The sequence below is a fragment of the Eptatretus burgeri genome, chromosome 3 (assembly GCF_056783735.1).
Source record: "Eptatretus burgeri isolate ZD-2024b chromosome 3, Ebu_testis_v1, whole genome shotgun sequence".
In the NCBI taxonomy this organism is placed as follows: Eukaryota; Metazoa; Chordata; class Myxini; order Myxiniformes; family Myxinidae; genus Eptatretus; species Eptatretus burgeri.
In genome coordinates, this window is record NC_140963.1 from 48579742 (window position 1) to 48598750 (window position 19009).

Genomic DNA, 19009 nt, shown 5'->3' on the forward strand with positions numbered 1-19009 from the left:
AAAAAGAAAAAACAAAGGAAGAATTGGTAACCGAATTGAAGGAAGCGAAGGCTGAACTAAAGAGGCTGAAGGACCTGTTGCACGTATGTACCACTCCATTTCAATATCATTTTACAAACTCATTAAACATTGCTTGAAGGATGTGAAATGAATTGCTTTTTCACAATGAGCAGAGATTATGAAAATTATAAATGTATCAAATTATTTACAAAGCAGTGATGTTGCACCAGTCCACAGTTTGGATGTGATGCCTTTGGGAATGGACCCGATGACTCGTCACCTCCAGAGGTGATGTCGTGGGTGGTTGAAAGTGTACAAAGAAAGATAGGAATTATTTATTTTAAGAGTCAATTTTTTTTTTTTTTTTTTAACCCTTACCAGAGGAGAGGGTATTGTATTTGGGTCCATTTGTTTGTTTGTCTACACAAACACAAGTGTGTGTATTTATTACATCAGACCCACCTTTAAAACCCTGAGACCCTTTAAGACATTTCAGACCCTGTAACACCCTTTGGAACCCTTCGATCTATTAGACCCTAGCCTCCTTTAGACCTTCACACCTTTCAATATCCTGAAGATCCCTTTGACCTTTCAACCCTTTTTAGCCAGTTTACAATCCCTTAGACCCCTTCAGACCTTAAATGACACTCTTTAGATCCCTTTTGACCCATTTAGACCTTTTGACCTGTACAACTTCTCAGACCTTTGTCCTTTTACACATTTAGACCTTTCATTTGCAATCCACAACCTTTCATTTGGTACATTCCTCCATTTATTTGCCACACAAAATACACCGCAAACACATCTTGGTGAGGGTCTGCAATCTCTGATTGATTGCTTCTTGTTATGTTTGCATGAGTATTTCTATACATGATGAATGTTGAGCAGGGGAAAAAAAAAGAACGTTTTTACATGATCATTTCTTTGTTTTATAACTTTTAGTTTGTAATGTATTTTAAATATGGGAAGCACGATATTTGCTTATTTGAGGAAATGTGTAAATAAACAAACCTCTCTTATCTAATTTGCTGTGCGGCATGCATGCCACTAATGTTTCAATTATTTGTTTCCTTAAAGTTTGCAGAACTGAAGCTTGATGTTGAGCAAGGTAGACTGATGCAAGAGAATCAGGTTTTACAAGCTGAACTCGTGCGGGCACAGATGCGTCGCAACAGAGAACTCGGAGAATTTGTGGTAAGGAAGCTTGTTCACTCGGCAACCGAAGTAGGACGGAGGTTATATTTTCACCTCAGTCTGTCTGTGAGGAGGATATATCAAAGTTGTGGACAAATTCAGACAATTTAGTGGACAGATTGAGAGCCTGACAAGAACCAATTAATTAGATTTTAGTGAAGACCCGGATACAATATATATACAGGTAGTCGTCGACTTGCGACCTATGCGACTTGCGACTTCGACTTTACGACCACTTTACGACTACGTAAAGTGGCTCCAAAAATATTTTTTTTAATTTTTTTTGTATGTAAAATATACGTTGTTCGACTTACGACCGATTGGTCGGAACCAATAGCGGTCATAAGTCGATGACTACATATATATATATATATATATATATATATATATATATATATATATATATATATATATATATATATATATATTGTTGTAGATTCTCGCCACTCCGGCGTGCGGGCGACCGCCTTTAGCTAATTTGCGGCCGCACGCACCCACCGAACGTGGCAATCCAGTCGCAGCTTTTCGGATCAACACCGAAACCCAGCTACGGGTGTTGTTAACCACACCATAAATCAGCCAACTCTTCTGTCCACGCGCGACAGGGTTGATCACCGAATTGTCGATGTACCTAATTATTCGCGCAGACAGAAATGCCGGGGATTTACACCTCAACGGAGCCTGCACGAAAACGAGCCGCTTTAAGCAGCTCGTTCCGTTTGCGATTGCTGAGCGGTTTTGTATCGCCAAGCTCCGTCGAACCCGATTATCTTATCGGTTTTAAAAACCAGTTACTTATTCCGAACGCAATTATGGCAGTTCAATGGAGGAAGTGACGCAACAAGCAGGTGAATATTCAACAAAGGGGACATTTATTTGTACACGTATGCAATGAATGGGGGTAGGGGACAAGACACGAGCAAAAAGACCTACAGCCGTTATCTATTTACCATGCACATGCACTTAGTCAGTTCACTACTTAAAGGACAAAGCGCCACAGACTTCCATGCAAAAACCCCCGAAAAGAAAGAAGAGAAACACCGGGCACGTATCCCTTTATGATTGCTCGGAGCCGGGATGACCGCAGGAGCCCCGAGAGACCGAGTAGGTTACCTGCCACCCTCTTGGTGACTCGCTGGGCGACCCTCGATGTCTCTGCCCACACTCCACTGGACTCCACCAACTCCCCAACTCAACTCTCGACTCCAACGACACCTCCGACAATGCCTCCAATGGAGCCTCCAACGACCAAGGAGACCAAGGAGAGAGACTAAGGAGAGAGACTCTCTCACCCACTTGCCAACCACCAACTCGACTCTCGGCATTCCAACGTGGCCCTTTTTTCGCCCCGGGGCGTTTGCCCCTCCCTTCTCGATGCGCGGGGGAAAAATCCTCGAAGTGGTCCGGTTGTTTTTGTAATAACTGGCATTCTTGTTTTTACGCCGTTCTCTAGGGACCTCGCCCCAACCGTCACTTCTGTTTACCCGTTCTGCGGGATATCGGGGCGGGAGTTTTTGAGATGCTGTTTTGGTGGTGGAGGTGGCGTGGTTGGCGCTGTGGTGGGGATGGCGTGGTTGTTGAGATGCTGTTTGTTTGAAAGAAAAGATAGAACAGAATAACGGCTAACTCAAAGATGCACAGCCCGGCACACGAATAATTTCCTTTATACATCGGTGGGGAATTCTAACCTGGACACACACTTACCGAAATAACTGAACTCTGGGGAACCTGAATGGTGTTCTGTGAATTTCCACAACCGTAACAATATATAAATATATATATATATATATATATATATATATATATATATATATATATATATATATATATATATAAATATATATATATATATATTTTTTAACGTGATTCTTCACCATTGAGAGATGGGGCCGAAACAATATACAGCACGATATCTCAAAGTTGCTGACTGATTCAGACAAAACTTGGTGGACAGGTTGGGTGTGTGACAAGGACTAATTTGATTTGGTTCTGTTGAAGATCTGAATCCGGATCCAGATATGAGAATTTAAAAATATAATTTTTTAAGCGATTCTTCACCATTGAGAGAAGGGGCCAAAAATATGAAGCATGATATCTCAAAAAGTTGTGGACGAATTATGACCAAACTTGGTGGATGAGTTGGATTGGTGACAAGAACAAGCCGATTTAGATTCTGGATCTGAACATCAGTGGGATACAAAACGTATACTGTTCAGCCTGGCGGAGGTATGCGCTCCACCATTCCAGTTTCTCCATGTGCTTGCAATCACTTCCATATTCATTCTCTCTTCTGAGTGATGTTATGGGTCGTACACAAAATTCATGACTCTTTAAGGAGTTGGGAGGTGTTTCCCCGGAGTGTCCTAGCCACAGTGGCGTGATGCCATCTTCATCTTTATGAGTGCAGCCATCTTGGATTTCCTTCACTCTGATGGGATGTGTCAATTTAGAGTGACCTTGCTGTCACTTTAAGTCGTTCAAAATTGATAGTTTAAATTGTTAATTTGAGGGTATGAGATGACATTTCCAAATATATGAAAGTTTAATTAGAAGTTTGTAAAATTTAGAGAGAGCTTAAGGGCAATATTAAATCACTGACTGAGCTGTCAAATGCCACCGATTTTATTCCTTAATTAAAAAAAAAACAAAACAAAAATCTCATTGTAGAAGCTGATCAAAGTAAAAAGAAAAAGGTGACGTAACTGTTATTTTTAGTCGGAGGAGGGAGGGGTCAGATGACTCATTACAGTGTTGGGGGAGGGAGGAGTATCAAAAAGGTCATGCATTTGGTGATTGTCCCCTTAGGGGTAAATGCATAGATGTCCCCTGAGGGGTAAATTAATCATTCGAATAAGAATATATCAAACTTTTTTTTATCTTGCATTAATTACGACAGTTGTTTTTAATTATAGTTAATGTTGAGTGTGCTGTTTTGCATTGGTTAAAGTTATTAATTTGTCGTTTCTTTTTCACATATATATTTAGAAACTTTTTTTAAAATTTTTTTATTTTTTAATGTTTTCAGATGAAGAAAATGAGTAAATAAAGAATACTTTGTTACATTATAATGTGAGGAATGTTGCTGAGCGACAAAGCAATTATGAAAGCGATGTTGTAAGAATGTAGAAATGTTCACAAATGAAACTACAATGGCACTCTATAGAGTGCATACCTCCACCAGGCTGAGCAGTTTACATTTTTTTTTTATCCCACTGATAGGTTGGATCTGGATCCGGACCTCCAAAATCTAGTTGGCTTGTTCTTGTCACCTACCCAACTCATCCACTAAGTTCCGTCTGAACCGGTCCACAACTTTTTCAGATATCGTGCAACACATCATTTTGGCCCAATTTATCAATGGTGAAGAATCACTTAACACATTTTGAAATTCCATTATCTGGATCCGGAAAAAAACAAAAAACAAAAGTTCTCAATCACATTCCTTCTGATAACCATTTCAAAACACAGGCATAGATCTTTCTGGATTAGAATATGCCACACAGGATGATGTAGTTTGTGCAGGAGAAGCCACTCTAGTGTGCCTATATATAGGCACGGCAGGGGGCACACTGCATGAGCTGAGGTGGCAGTGTTTTCACCAGAAGGTTGCTACTAGTACAACTGTTGTGCAGCCTGAAAAGCCTGCCTCCCACATCAACTGCCAAGTGCTACAGCCTTTGTGTGAATTATCAAGTGATAGTATTGAGAGAAGCCACACATCTTAATCCACTGCCCCTTAGCTGGAAAGCTGTTGAATGTAAAATGCTGCCTCTAGAATGTGACACAGAAGTTTCTCCAAAAACACTTCTTTAAGTAGTGAGATGTAATTGCGAGATGGGATGTGAGAATATGCATGGCTCCTGTTGAAAAGCTGGTCTTGATTGTTCCACTGGGTTCAGAGAGTGTCAAGGAATCTGTACAAATATACCTGCAGACATTACAAATTACAATGATGACATGTCAGCTGTCCAACAAATATTATGAACTCCTTTCATTTCATTATTTTGATTGGCAAAACCATCCAATAAACACAGAATTATATAAATTTTTGATTACGTTCTTATAGAGTATAGGCCCTTGCCCTCAGAAATTGATTCTTGTGGTCCACTTCTTGGCAGACGATGAAATATTGTTTAATGTGTAGCTAATGTATGCCTAATCATTATTCCAACTTATCCCACTTTCATAAGTTGTGCGGTAGCCAACACTTCACGCCCAAAATTTGTCGTATCATTTTGGGTTGCGGTACATGAAAATTTTGGTTTCCCACTCTTGATGGATGCCAGCACAAACCTGAACAATGGCACCACCTTTAGGGCAGTGCATTTATTGCATTTACTGTACTCACTGTCCACACGATGTTAAAGATGACTCTTCTTGAAAATTGTCATCTTCAACAAGTCTTGCCCATTATCTCCTTCACCCATGTCCTCAGGCTCACTGTTGACATCGTCATCAGTGGGCATTGGCATATCTTTATTCTCACATGTATAGCATGAGCATAGTTCTCTTCACGGAATGCCAAAAGACACGCAGCATTTGTCATCTGCCTCTCCGACTTTGCATTTAGACTTCCTGCATGCACAGCATGAATGTTCAAGGATGTTTTTTATTTTTTTTTTGAGGTGATTGCATCTACATCCAGTCAATTCCCAGGGCATCAACTGCATCATTTATCAGCTTCCAGCCCTGTCCAACAGGAGGTGGAACATCTGGTGGATGTTCTAAGCTACGTTTGTAAATGGTGGCTAGTAAATTGGCTCGCTGAATATGCTGATGCAAGGCATCTTGATATGTTGACAAAACATTCTGCCATGGTCGCCAAGAAGAACATTGTATATCTTGCATCATTCATGTTTGAGTCATGTAAAATAAAATTGCACATTTTCAGTGAGACAGCCACTGCTTGATGCACTGCAGAACAATGCGGGGCCAATGCGGGCGGGTGGCCCCTGAACTTTGTTCAAGTCGATTGATATACAGTATTCAGTGACATTGCGAATATTGTAGAGCGCTCACCAGGTGGCTTAAACACTCCAAGGAAACATTTCATAAGGAACGGCAGGCTTAAGCGATTAGTGATCGCTGATCCGTAATCTTAAACACCAGCTGGAGACACCCGAAATGTCAAACTATGTCTGAATTGGACACATGAACACTTTTTCTTTCGTCGGAAATGCTGCTAAGTTCAATTCTGAAACTTAAATTTTGTAATTTGGCTTAGTTTAAGAAGTTCTTGAATCTAGAGGTTATGGCACGTGTGGAAATGAAATCAAGCCATGAACGCTGGCGTCTTCGGGTGTTTATAAACATTGCAATGTATCCAGCAATTTGTAGGTATGTAGATGAGGCATTTGATGATATGAGTGAGGAAAGTGAACAAAAATAGCTTTATTGTTAAGAAATCATCGTGGCCTGTTCCAAGTCGAGGCATTGTTGAGCAGGACATCAAAAATTGCAAATTAAAGACCTATCGAGGGAGAGTAAGGTGTCTGAGGATGTGCATGATAAAGGATATCATTAAATAAGGTTGTTGATCTTCAAAAGGGGTGTTTTAATTAAACCAAACACTGAATTTTTACTCATGCACCTCCTTGGCGTTTTCATAGTATCCATGCGAAGTTTCAGGCTGCTCAGTTTCATGGTTTTGGAGTTATGGACTGATTGGCACACTGACACACACTGACATTTTTAGCTCGACTGTTCGAAGAACAGATAGCTACAGCGATATCCCCGGCGTCAGCATCAGCGTTCGCGTGAGCGTGAAAATGTTAAAGTTTTTGGTGCAAGTTATTTTTTCCTTTCTAATGTTTTTATCTACCACACTATTTTTTATATGCCCGATTTATATATTGTTACGGAAATGGTCCTGATGGGACTACTAAATATAGGATTAGCTCAGATCCCCCATTAAATGCCTGTTTGGTAAAGTGTACGCTATATGTGTGTCGGGAGGTGTAAATGGCTGTTTTGTGTTCGTACTGTGGTGGTGAAACAAGAGATCGCTCTTCTTTCTCTTCTCGACGGACGATAGGCCCGCCCAGTCGGCAGAGGGGGTGTGGCCTGGAGAGAGGGTGTGGCTAGAGGGAGGAAGTGATTCAAAGGGGAGGAGATTTGATCAGTTTTCGCTGAGAGGGGCATGCTAAAAAGGAAGAAACGAAAGGAAAAAGGGAGCTCTCAGTTTGGAAAATGGAGTCTCTGAGAGAAGGCGTCCTCGTGTGTGAAGAACAGTCGGGTTCTCGAGGCGTGCTCGGAGTCGCTTCGAAGCGAGCGAACGAAGGAGGCAGTGTTGGATCTGCCGGGAGAGACGCTGAACCGACCTGCACGTCGGTGATTCTGCCGTGAGAGGGACGGCAGCCGGCTTCAAGGCGAGAAAGAAAAGGGAAGGCAGTGGTGAAGCGAACGTCGGAGAGGCTGCCTGTACGTCGAGTCGGCATTTTTGGGGCAGTGGGAGAGGCGGCCTGCACGGAGAAACTGAGAGGACGGAGATGGGAAGTCGGGCTTCGAGGCGGGAAGGCAGGAGAGGAGACTCAGGAGCCTCTGACGGTCCTTGCTCACCTCACAGCTCGACACGTTTGTCGATCCGCCTGCGGAGTTCGGCACCTCGATTTGGGCCTTGTCTGGTGAACGGGCCAGGCCTAGATTTGTGTGCTGGACCGTGAGAGAGATCAGCTGAGGCCCGTCGAACTTACGCGGGGTCAGAGGGCGCGGAGACCGCGTGCGGTGCGAAAGGGGCAAAGAGAGGATGAGCTCCATTTCGCCATGCGGCACGTTCGAGCGGGAGCTCGAATCCGTGGACATCTGCCTGTTGCGAGTGACATTCGTGCTCTTGACACTGTTCTGTCGTCCATGAGACCTCACCAAGTACTCTGTCTTGTCTTGCATGCATGCTGTCTATCTGTCTTTGTCTGCACGTTGTTTAAGGCATATTTCGGTAGCGACCCTCAAGAAACCTGTAGACCGTGGTTCCCTAGATAAAAGGGCTGTCACACCTTGACGTTTTAGCCAGCGTAGGGCAAGGTATCAAAATGTATGTAAAATGCTAGAGTACGCTGAACTATTGATGTCTTTTTAAAAAAGTTTTGGGCGTATAATAACGTGTTGGACGTGTGCATAATGTATTACACTGAACAACAAATTTCAAAATTTTTTTTTTACTGGAGATGTGTAAAGCGATTAAGACTAATTTGGGTACGCTGATTTCAAAAATCATAACCGTTTTGCTGTATCACGTCAGGATTTTCAGGAACAGAAATATTCCCATTGCCTAGAAGTCAGGATTTCATTGAAATTTACATATGTCTTTAACATGTCGATTTCGTACAATTGTTGTTAACTTGTGTTATATTTCTTTCTTTCAGATAAAGATGAGTAGGCGTTCCTGTACCAATCATCCTGACAACTTCTGTTATGTCTGTGGTCGGTATACCAAAAAAGATCAACAGCGAAGTATATCTACAGCAGTGAAAATGAAGGCCGCCTACTTTCACTACTTCGGGTGTAAGGTGGGGACCAAGAACAGGGCTGGGCACCACACATCTGCTGCACAAGCTGTCACACAACCTTGACTCAGTGGTTGGTGGGCAAGCGCGCGAGCATGCCATTTGCGGTGCCCATGATATGGCGTGAGCCGCAGAATCATCATGATGATTGTTATTTCTGCTGCACAAGCATCGCCGGCTTCAACAAGAAGAATAAAGGTCACATCAAGTACGCTGACTGCGTCTCTGCTCGTAAACCTGTGCCTCATGATGACGAGAACCCCGTTCCAACACCTCCAGCTGATCAGAACATAGCTGTAAGCAGTGGTGAAGAGGATGGTGATGATGAACCTTTTGAACCCGACACTCAAGAATCACACCTTCTGAACCAGGGAGACTTAAATGATCTTGTAAGAGATCTCTCGCTGTCAAAGGCGAAGGCAGAGCTGCTTGGATCAAGGCTGCAGCAGTGGAATCTACTTGAACCTAACACCAAGATATCCTTGTTCAGAGCACGTCACAGAGACATGGCTGAGTTCTTTGAGATGGAAGACACGATGACATTCTGCAGTGACATCAACGGTCTGTTGAAAGAACTTGGGTGTGATCACAATCCTGCAGACTGGCGCCTCTTCATCGACTCGGGGAAGAACAGCTTGAAGGCTGTTTTGCTCCACAATGGCAACGAGAAACCATCAGTCCCACTGGCTCACGCGTTCGGCATGACAGAGACCTATGAGACTATGCGGCAGCTGCTTGATTCCATCAAGTACAATGACTTCAACTGGCACATCTGCGGAGACTTGAAAGTGGTGGCGCTGTTGTTAGGGCTGCAGTCAGGCTACACGAAATACATGTGCTTCCTTTGTCTCTGGGATAGCAGAGACGACAAGAATCACTGGACGAAGAAAAATTGGGAAGAGCGAAAAGAGCATGTACCTGGTCGACACAACGTGAAGCATGTCGCCCTTGTCGACCCAGCCAACGTTTTCCTTCCACCACTCCACATAAAGCTCGGCTTGATGAAAAGTTTTGTACGGGCAATGGATCTGAATGGGCGTGGGTTTTTAAATATACCTCAAGGAAAAGTTTGGCAACACCTTGTCGGAGGCCAAGATCAAGGCTGGTGTCTTTGTTGGACCGCAAATCCGACAGATTATGAAGGACGAAACTTTTCCGACATCTCTAAACCCCAAAGAGCTGGCAGCGTGGAGGAGCTTCAAAGCTGTGACGGACAACTTCTTGGGGAACGAGCGCGCGGACAACTATGAAGAAATAGTGCAGCAGCTGCTGGAGTCCTTCAGGAAACTTGGCTCCAGGATGTCCCTGAAAATCCATTTCCTACACCAGCACCTGAACTTCTTCCCTGACAACTTGGGAGCAGTCTCGGACGAGCACGGCGAGCGATTCCACCAAGAGATTTCACTCATGGAGACGCGTTACCAAGGGCGGCACAACCCGAACATGATGGGCGATTTCTGCTGGTTCCTGCATCGTGAAACTGACACAGAGCAGCACAAACGCAAAGCCAAATGCCTAAAGCATTTTTAATTACATTCTAGTGGAGTTTTTCTGTAATTTCTATAATTTTGAAGCATTCATGATGAAATAAATGAATTTTTGTAAATTTCATTGAAATCCTGACTTCTCGGCAATGGGAATATTTCTGTTACTGAAAATCCTGACGTGATACAGCAAAACGGTTATGATTTTTGAAATCAGCGTACCCAAATTAGTCTAAATGACTTTACACATCTCCAGTAAAAAATTTTTGTTGTTCAGTGTTAGTAACGTACACAAAACGTTTCAATCACATATAGATAACTTATACCAACGAATGCTGAGCGTGTTGTCGGCGTTCACAACCTATGCCCAACGATAGTCCAACTTATGCATAGCGCGTGGCAGCGTATCGCCGACGATCACGTGGCGTAGGCTATTAATAGGCTGCGGCTCGACGATTCAAATCGTAACCGCACTAGACATCGAAGTGTGAAGCCGCTGTCACACCTTGACGTTTTAGTCAGCGTATGCCGACGTATGAAAAATTTGCCGAACCAAGCTGGCACACGTCGAATACGTTATGGGTAAGTTTTGTATACGTCATAGTACGCTGGCATATGTCGTCATACGCCGAGTACGTTGAGAAATTTTCAGCATGTTGAAATTTTCTCGGCGTATGACACACGTTCCGCATATGCTGGCATAAGTTGTAGGCACGTTACGCGATCGTTGACACACGTCGACACACGTTACTTGTATGTTACTCATAAGTCGAAACACGTCGACGTAATGGTTAGCGTCAGTGTTCCAGACTCAGTTTTTTTTGTTGTTTTTTTTTTCTTCTTCGGTATGACGGTGATGTTGACACTTCGATTTGTAGTGCGGTTATGATTTATATCATTGAGCGGCAGCCTATTAATTATATTATATCATAACTGCACTAGAAATCGAAGTGTCAACATCACCGTCACGCTGAAGGAAAAAAAACCAAAAAAATAAACCAGAGAGTCTGGAACATTGACGCTAACCATTACCTGACGTGTTTTGACTTATGAGTAACTTACAAGTAACTTGTGTCAACGATCGCGTAACGTGCCTACAACACGTTACTCATAGGTCAGAAATAAGTTTTGGGTATGCTAAACATTACCTCGACGTGTTTCGACTTATGAGTAACTTACAAGTAACGTGTGTCAACGATCACGTAACGTGCCTACAACTTATGGCCAAGCGTATGCGAAATGAGTGAGTCATACGCTGGCATACGTTGAAAAATTTCAAGCATGGAAAATTTGTCTAACACCTCGGCGTACAAAGATGTATGCCAGCGTACTACAAAAAAAGGCAGTGTACTACAACGTATGCCAGCGTGCTCTTAACCTATACAAACTTAACCATAACGTATTCGACGTGTGCCAGCGTTTTAGCCAAATTTTGCATACGTCAGGCATACACTGGCTAAATCATCAAGGTGTGACAGGGCCTTAAGAACGGGTTGATAATTGTTAAGAAATCCATTGTTGTGAATTTTGCTTGTGTTGTGATCCCTGATGTTCCCCAATAAATCTGGTTAATTCGTCTGAAGTTGCCGCTATGGATTAATTCGTTTTGCGTCGAGGAACGATCCGTTCGATTGGCATACAAGGCCAAAATGTTTGCAGACTGGCAGACAACGCTCGGCCTCTGACACAACCAGTCTGAAAACCAGGGGTTCTATTTCCCCAACTGGTAAGGTACAAGGATTACGTTGGTATCGCGATTGAAGGCGCGTGACCCGAGGCCTGTGCTGAGCCGGCCGGCTTTATAAACCCCGGAGACAGTGGTGGTGAGGGTGGCGCCTAGGACCGGGTGAGAATCCTGCCACCCCGGACCCGCAACAATATATCGGAGCGTATAATATTGTTGTGGTTGACCAAATTCGCAAACCACCATTCAGGTCCCTTAGGTGAGATATCTCGGTAAGTATATGTGTAGTTAGGCCCAAACCCGTTGTCTAGAGGGAATAAATGTCATTCATGCGGGCTGCGACTCTTCAGGATAGCCGTTTTTCTTTTACTATCTTTATTTTGGACCAGCCGCCATTATTACCACCACCAACCACGTCACAACAACCACCACCAACCACAACGCCGCTTCACAACAACAACCACCAACCACAACACCGCTTCACCACAACCGCCACGACCTTTACCGTCACAACTCGCCACCATCGCATCACCGTCATCTCGCGCCACTCGGGGGCACCGATGCTGGACTCATGCGGGGCGCGCACCGAGCAGCGTGTTCAAAAACATCACGGACTTTCCGCAGAAAAACGGATCAAAAACGACTCACGCCCACTTTTGTTCCGTCCAATCGGTGTGCGAGGGGCGATTTGGCCCCGCCTCCAGGGCGTTGGAGGGCGGTCGCTATATGCAAATTCATGGATCAAAAAGCATTCACGCCCACTTTTCCTCGGGCCAATGGGGAGCCAGTTAGAGAGGTGAAGGGTCGGAGGCAGAGGGTCAAAGGTGAAGGAGCGAAGCCACGGGGCTTATAAAAACGACTGCGTTCGTCAGACAAGTGGAGTAAGAGTTCAGTTGGAAGTTGAGTAAGAGTTGAGTTGGAAGTTGAGAGTTGAGTTGGAAGTTGAGTTCAAGTGTGCGGGATTCAAGAGAGTCGTCGGTGGAGCTGGAAAGAAGTGGTACTAGTCGGAGTGAAGAGGACGGAGCTGTGGAGAGGTGACGGCGGCGAAGGCGGACGAGGGGGTGCTCGCGTCGGTGCCGGGAGCGGCACAGGGAGAGGCCAGCAACGCGACCGAGGTGGAGGAGGAGACGCTCGCCGCGGGACCCGAGACAGGGTTATATCCTCCTTTCCCCGAGCATCAGCAACCCCCTCCTGTTTCCCCCCGCGCTGAGATAGTGCGACAAAGGGGGCCCTCTTCCCACCCCCTACCAGACACTGTCCGCGAGGCCCGCGGAGTTGAGGCACCACCGCCGCTCCGTGTCTCATCATCAGACGGGTAGGCCCGACACGGTCTCGGCCCCAGGCCCGCCTACCCCCCTCATCCTGGAGGGTGGTTCTCTTTTCTTTTGCTTTGGGAATATGTGTTGTCGGCGCCGTCTGTGAAGTAAAATTGTATAAGTGTTGCCGTGTGCCCGGTAGTCGGATAGATCTGCATTGTTGCATTTGCTTTTTGTGTAATATTGCATTGTCTTCTTTTTTTACATGTGCTTTTGGTGGAATTGTATATGTGTGCTTTCCGTTCATCGCGAAATAAATGTGATTATTGTTGAACTGTTTTCCCGCTTCGCTTCGTCATTTCTTTCATTGAATCCCCATCTTGCTTCACGTAAAGGGTTGGTCGTGGGCTAAGACGCCCGATAATTAATCGAACCGTCGAGGCCGACGAATAACACTGCTCGGTTATCCCGATAGTACGGAACGGGTCGCTTAAAGTGGCCCGTGTCCGAAGTCGACCTGCGGCGAGGTGCGATCGCCCGGTCTACCCTCCGTGTGGGTACTTAGGTAGGTCGAATTTGGCGAGCAACCCTATCCCACGCGGGGGCCGATTGGCACGATCGCGGTGAGACCGAAAGGTCCACCCGTGACTGGTTCCCGGCGTTAGTCCGAGAGGGTCACGACTGGATTGTCCGTCCGGTGGGCGACGTGCCGCGATTCGAGTTACGTGGCCGTTCGCACGCCGGCGGGCGCGAATCCGCAACAATATGATACCTGCCGTCCGTCCATCCGTTCCTGTCCGCACTCTAACTCCCAAAGTTTTCAACTTTCACCTTTCATATTCGGTACATAGGTACAGACTGTGGAGTCGGTGTGTTGTGACATACGTTCATCATCTAAAGTGGTTGCCATGGCAACCAGGATGCTGTTTTCCATGTAGTAGCACAATTCTGTATATACCTACTTGTTCGGGCGTATATTTTGCTCACTTGCGCTCTTGTTACTGATTACATTATACAAATACATATTTTGCTTTAAAATTATTTGGATCAGACCACTGCATTGCTTTATAAAAAAAATATTAATTATTAGACTAGTCTTTTAAAAACGATAAATGCATAAACAGGCGAGCATTGGGTGGCTTTGACACCAACTCTGGTTCTTACCTCTGCCACTGAAGGTGGAAGGTTATGTTTTCACCCCTGTTTGTCTGTGTGCAGGATATCTCAAAAAGTTGTGGACGGATTTGGATGAAATTTGGTGAAGAGGTTCAGTGTGTGACAAGGCCGAATGAGTTAGATTTTTGTGAAGATCCTGATCTAGATCTGGCTACTGGAATTTTAAAAGTGATTCCTCACCATTGAGATGGGGCCAAAAACGATATATAGCACAATATCTCAAACAGTTTTGGACTGGTTTGGATGAAACTAGGTGGACAGGTTGGGTGTGTGACAAGGACGAATTGATTAGATTTTGGTGAAGGTCTGAATCCAGATCTGGATACAAGAATTTTTTGATCTTTAAATTGAATCTTCACCAATGAGAGATTAGGCCAAAAAACGATATAGAGCATGAAATTTCAAAAAATTATTGGGCCCGATATGTTCTTCTGGATCGGGCATTGCATGGTGGAGGTATGCGCTCTGAGTGTCTTTCTAGTTATAGATGGGATTGAAGGCTCTTTTCCAAACATATTCTGGTAACACAAGTGTAAGGAAAGGCTAAACAGAGCAGACAGAGAAGTGAGAGCACTGCAGATTTGAGAACAAGAGCACTGGTGCAGTCTGGGCCCATCACTAAGGCTGAGTCAGGGCTATTCAGCTCAATAAAAAAAATCTTTTCTGGTAAAAAGGCCAGTATTTGGGGGGCACAAGGGGGTAAAGTGGGTACAGGGAGAAATTGGTTTGGCACCTAAGTTTTGGAGGCAAACAGAGTTGAAACTTTCTGCCTTGATTCAAGCAGAGTCTGCAGTAAAGCCATCTGAGGTGAGACTGGATGGAATGAGAGCAGACATTGGAGATGGATCTAAGCTGTGTAACCATGAGGACTTTGAAGAGGTAGATAGGTTGCAGAGTGCAGCGTTAATACTAGCCAAATGGTGTTTTATGGCTCTCTTGAGGATGAAACGCTTGTTGTGCACCTTGCAAAATGCGAAGATTTCTCTTGGTCACGTTGGTTCATCCAGCAAGTGTCAAGATTATCGTAACTTGGAAATGTAGCTATGAGCAACAGAAAATGTTGGGAAGGAATATAGACAAGGGTAGCTGTGGCAAAAGGGTCTGACAGAATGGCCCACCCAGGTCAAAAAACCAGTAAAGACCAGTAGCTTACTGGTCAACTGGTACCAGTTGAAAACCAGTAGCCAACTAGTACCAGTAAAGCAAGTTGGTTTCTTACTGGTTTTAATATGGAAATTGGAATAGAGTGATATATTACCAGTTGAAATACATGTATTTAACTAACTGGTATCAACTGGGACCAGTACATTGTAACTGGTATCAACTGGGAGACCAGTACATTGCAACTGGTATCAACTGGGACCAGTACATTGTAACTGGTATCAACTGGGAGACCAGTACATTGCAACTGGTATCAACTGGGACCAGTACATTGCAACTGGTATCAACTGGAACCAGTAAGACTTTAACTGGTACAAATATGAGCTACTGGTTTTTTCAACTGGGAAATTGGAATTCTGACTGAATTTAACTGGTACCAGTTGAAACCAATAGAGACCAGTTAAAGACCAATTAGAACCAATAGAGACCAGTTGAAAATGTGTACTGGTTTTTCGACCTGGGCAGAGGTATGCTGTCTCGAGGTATACTTGCTTATAAGCTGTCTAGCCCGAGTTTGATTCCTGACCCAGCTATAAACTGTCATTCTGGTGTTTCACAGGCAGGATGAGTGGTGTGTGTGTGTGTGTGTGTGTGTGTGTGTGTGTGTGTGTGTGTGTGTGTGTGTGTGTGTGTGTGTGTGTGTGTGTGTGTGTGTGTGTGTGTGTGTGTGTGTGTGTGTGTGAGTGTGTGAGTGGCAGTCAGTCAGTCAGTCAGTCAGTCATCCCTTGGATGGACGTTAAACAGAAATTCTGTCCGTCAGGATTCGTTGGTGGATGTTAAATATCCCATGGGGTCCTTTGCGCAGAGTAGACGAGTTATCACCAGCCCCATGGTCAAATTTCAAATTCCTGCCCTAACAAGTCAAACGTCAGGCCTGGCCAGCCAGTTTGTGAAGACTTGGACTAAGCTTCCCCTGGCCGACCCCACAACAAAGGTGGGATAATGGTGACTGTTAAAGAAGAAGAAGCAGTTATGACAGACTGCACTCATTAATATGAGGCATTTGCCTGCCACTAAGTAGATAACAATGGAGATGCGAATGACAAAGGTAAAATGTTTCCCTTTGATCAATGTTTCTTCATTTATGCATTCATGTAGTGATAGAAGAAAACTCAAAGGAGAGAGAATGACAAATGAAGAGTTACTACAAAGAGCAAAGCACCATCAACTTGTCTCTGTAAAAATGACAAAGGCAAAAATTTGGATTATTAAAGAGATGAGAGGGCTTGAATTTAGAATTTGTGCAATACTGATTAGGTTTGAGGCAAGATATCTGCAGAAATACAAAGAAGAGAGTATATGGACAACATCTAGTTGGTTTGGCTCACAGGGATGGACAAAGTCTTGCATGTTACAAGAAACAAGGACGAGAGGGACATCCAACACTGCCATCACCCAGATTGGTGATGACGCTGATGATTATGATTATATACAGTTGTCTCCTTCATGTGAATAATCATTGAGACAAAGCTCTATCTATAAAGAGCTACAATAGAAAAATAAAATAATTTTTTTTTTTTCAGACTCTGCAGTAATTTTGTTGTTCATTTTTCTATTTTCTACTTTCTATTCTCTTTATTGTATACCATGTGGAGTTGCAGTTTTAAGTATCCAAATGTGCTGATTGACTGGTGTATCATGAAAAATGATGCCATTTTTTTTTCTTTCAGTTTATATAAGTTTTTGCCTTTCAGTTTCCCATGTCTTCCTTCTTTCTTAAAATGTATTTATTTTTTTGTCCTGCAGATTTCCTCCTCTTTGCCAGAAAAGCCGCTGGAGTTCACAGAAGTTGTTGATGTGCTGAATGAGCCATCGGTGGAAGAAAGCCTGGCAATTCAGTCCAATTTTGCTTTTTCAACCACCGTTACATACCCTCTGAGTTCAGGTGATGCCCTCATCACCTTTGAGGATGAGAAAGGTAAGGGTTTTTTTTAATTTTCCACTCAGTGGAAATAACTTGAGTAATGATTATTTTAATTTTTGAGGTGTTGAAAACATTTTATAAGGATAAGTGTTTTGCCATGCATTTTGTTTGTGTATTTTTCAAGGATCTTTCAAGAGCTAATAATCTCGCACTCGTACGCACACGATGCAAATTTCTGGTGAAAAGGAAAGACATTCTGGATGAATTTAATTTTTTCTTTTTTTTCTCAGATTTAGAAATACAGTACAAAAGGTCATAAATAGAAATAACAATTATGCTATTAATATCACAATGTAAAACATTTCGTCATATGTTTTACATTGTGATCGTGTCAGCAGTATGTATGTATGTACACTGCTGTGCAAAAAGTCTGAGACACATTCAGGAGTTACAATATATGGATGCTATGACTATGAGCATCAATATATAATTTACTCAAAGCCTCCACTGATATTTTCTACCATTGTAACAATGTTGATTGGTATTAATACAGCTTAGTTTGGGTGAGAAAAAACGAAAAGCTTGTCATTTAGCAATCTTTAATTCGCATTGATAAGAATCTTCCAAAACTTGTGATACAACAACTCAAAGTAAACGAAACATGAGCAGTCAATGTAAAGTGTTGTAGTAGCTAATCTATCACATTTACTAATCAAATCGAATTGATCACTCATTGTCAGTTGTTCCTCTCTACACATCCATAAAGCTAAAAGCCCAGTTTTCTTACTGCAGAATGGAGATCTATCAGGATAACTGTCAGCTTATACAAAATGGCTAAACTCTCAGGAGAAGATTGTCGTAGAATTGTATTTCTGCATAAAGAAGGAAAAACATTGAGTTGAATAGCTCACATCATTCAAGTTAGAAGGTGTGTAGTATCTGAAGCACAATTAACAAGTGCAAAAACTTCTGTAATCGACAAACCCAGACCGGAAGACCCAAAAAGTTATCCATCAAGTATGAGCACTACTTTAAGATTATATCTTAATGGAATAGAAAGAAGACGAGCACTGAATTGACAACAGAACTGGCAGAAGGCGCTGGTGGTGTTGTCCATCCATCAACAGTACGAAGGTCACATTTGAAATCAGGACTTAAAGGATGTGTTTGCAAGAAAGGGGAACAAGACTAAAAAGGCTTAAACATGCACAATAACACATAAATTGGACTGTTGGACAAATGAGTCAAAGTTACAGTTATTTTGGTGTAATCAAAGATCGTATGAGAGACAATGAAAAACAAACTTATAAAGGGCCTTCACGTTAAAGCAGATAAACCCATCATTTTGGAGTGTTCCTTTTGATATTTATTGGTGTTGTACTGGATGGTGATGGGGGAGAAGGGGGTGATGCATATTGCATTAATTTGTGAATATCTGCAATACCTTATTTATTTATTTTTTGCCTTTTGTCTTCACCCCTCCCCTGACCCACTCCTTACCCCCCCCCCCACCCCCCTTCCGCACCAGTGGCACAAAAAGTAATTGCAAGGAAAATTCATTTCTTTGGTGTTGAGAACTATACCATGGAGATTAAAGCTTTTCCCATTGCACTGGAGTTGGTCCAAAACTTTGAGGTGAGAAGCATAATGAGAAATCCTTTTCACTTTGAGATTTCTCACGTCAGCAA

General features: G+C 43.3%; 1 protein-coding gene across 14 annotated transcripts in view; it reads left to right on the top strand.

The window, feature by feature from the left end:
• LOC147029824 (N-myc-interactor-like) overlaps positions 1 to 19009 on the top strand; it is a 61348-nt gene that overhangs the window by 22842 nt on the left and 19497 nt on the right. For 12 of the 14 annotated variants that reach the window (XR_015056100.1, XR_015056101.1, XR_015056103.1 and 9 more), the window contains 4 exons: positions 1 to 83; positions 1078 to 1194; positions 17204 to 17375; positions 18850 to 18956. The exon at positions 1 to 83 is cut by the window's left edge. Coding sequence is in view for 9 of the 14 variants with exons in the window: in XM_085873189.1 (XP_085729315.1) it covers positions 1 to 83; positions 1078 to 1194; positions 17204 to 17375; positions 18850 to 18956 (479 nt within the window). In the remaining 5 variants the exon portion in view is untranslated. The remainder of the gene's footprint in view (positions 84 to 1077; positions 1195 to 17203; positions 17376 to 18849; positions 18957 to 19009) is intronic. The other 2 variants (XM_085873187.1, XM_085873188.1) reach the window with 1 other exon arrangement.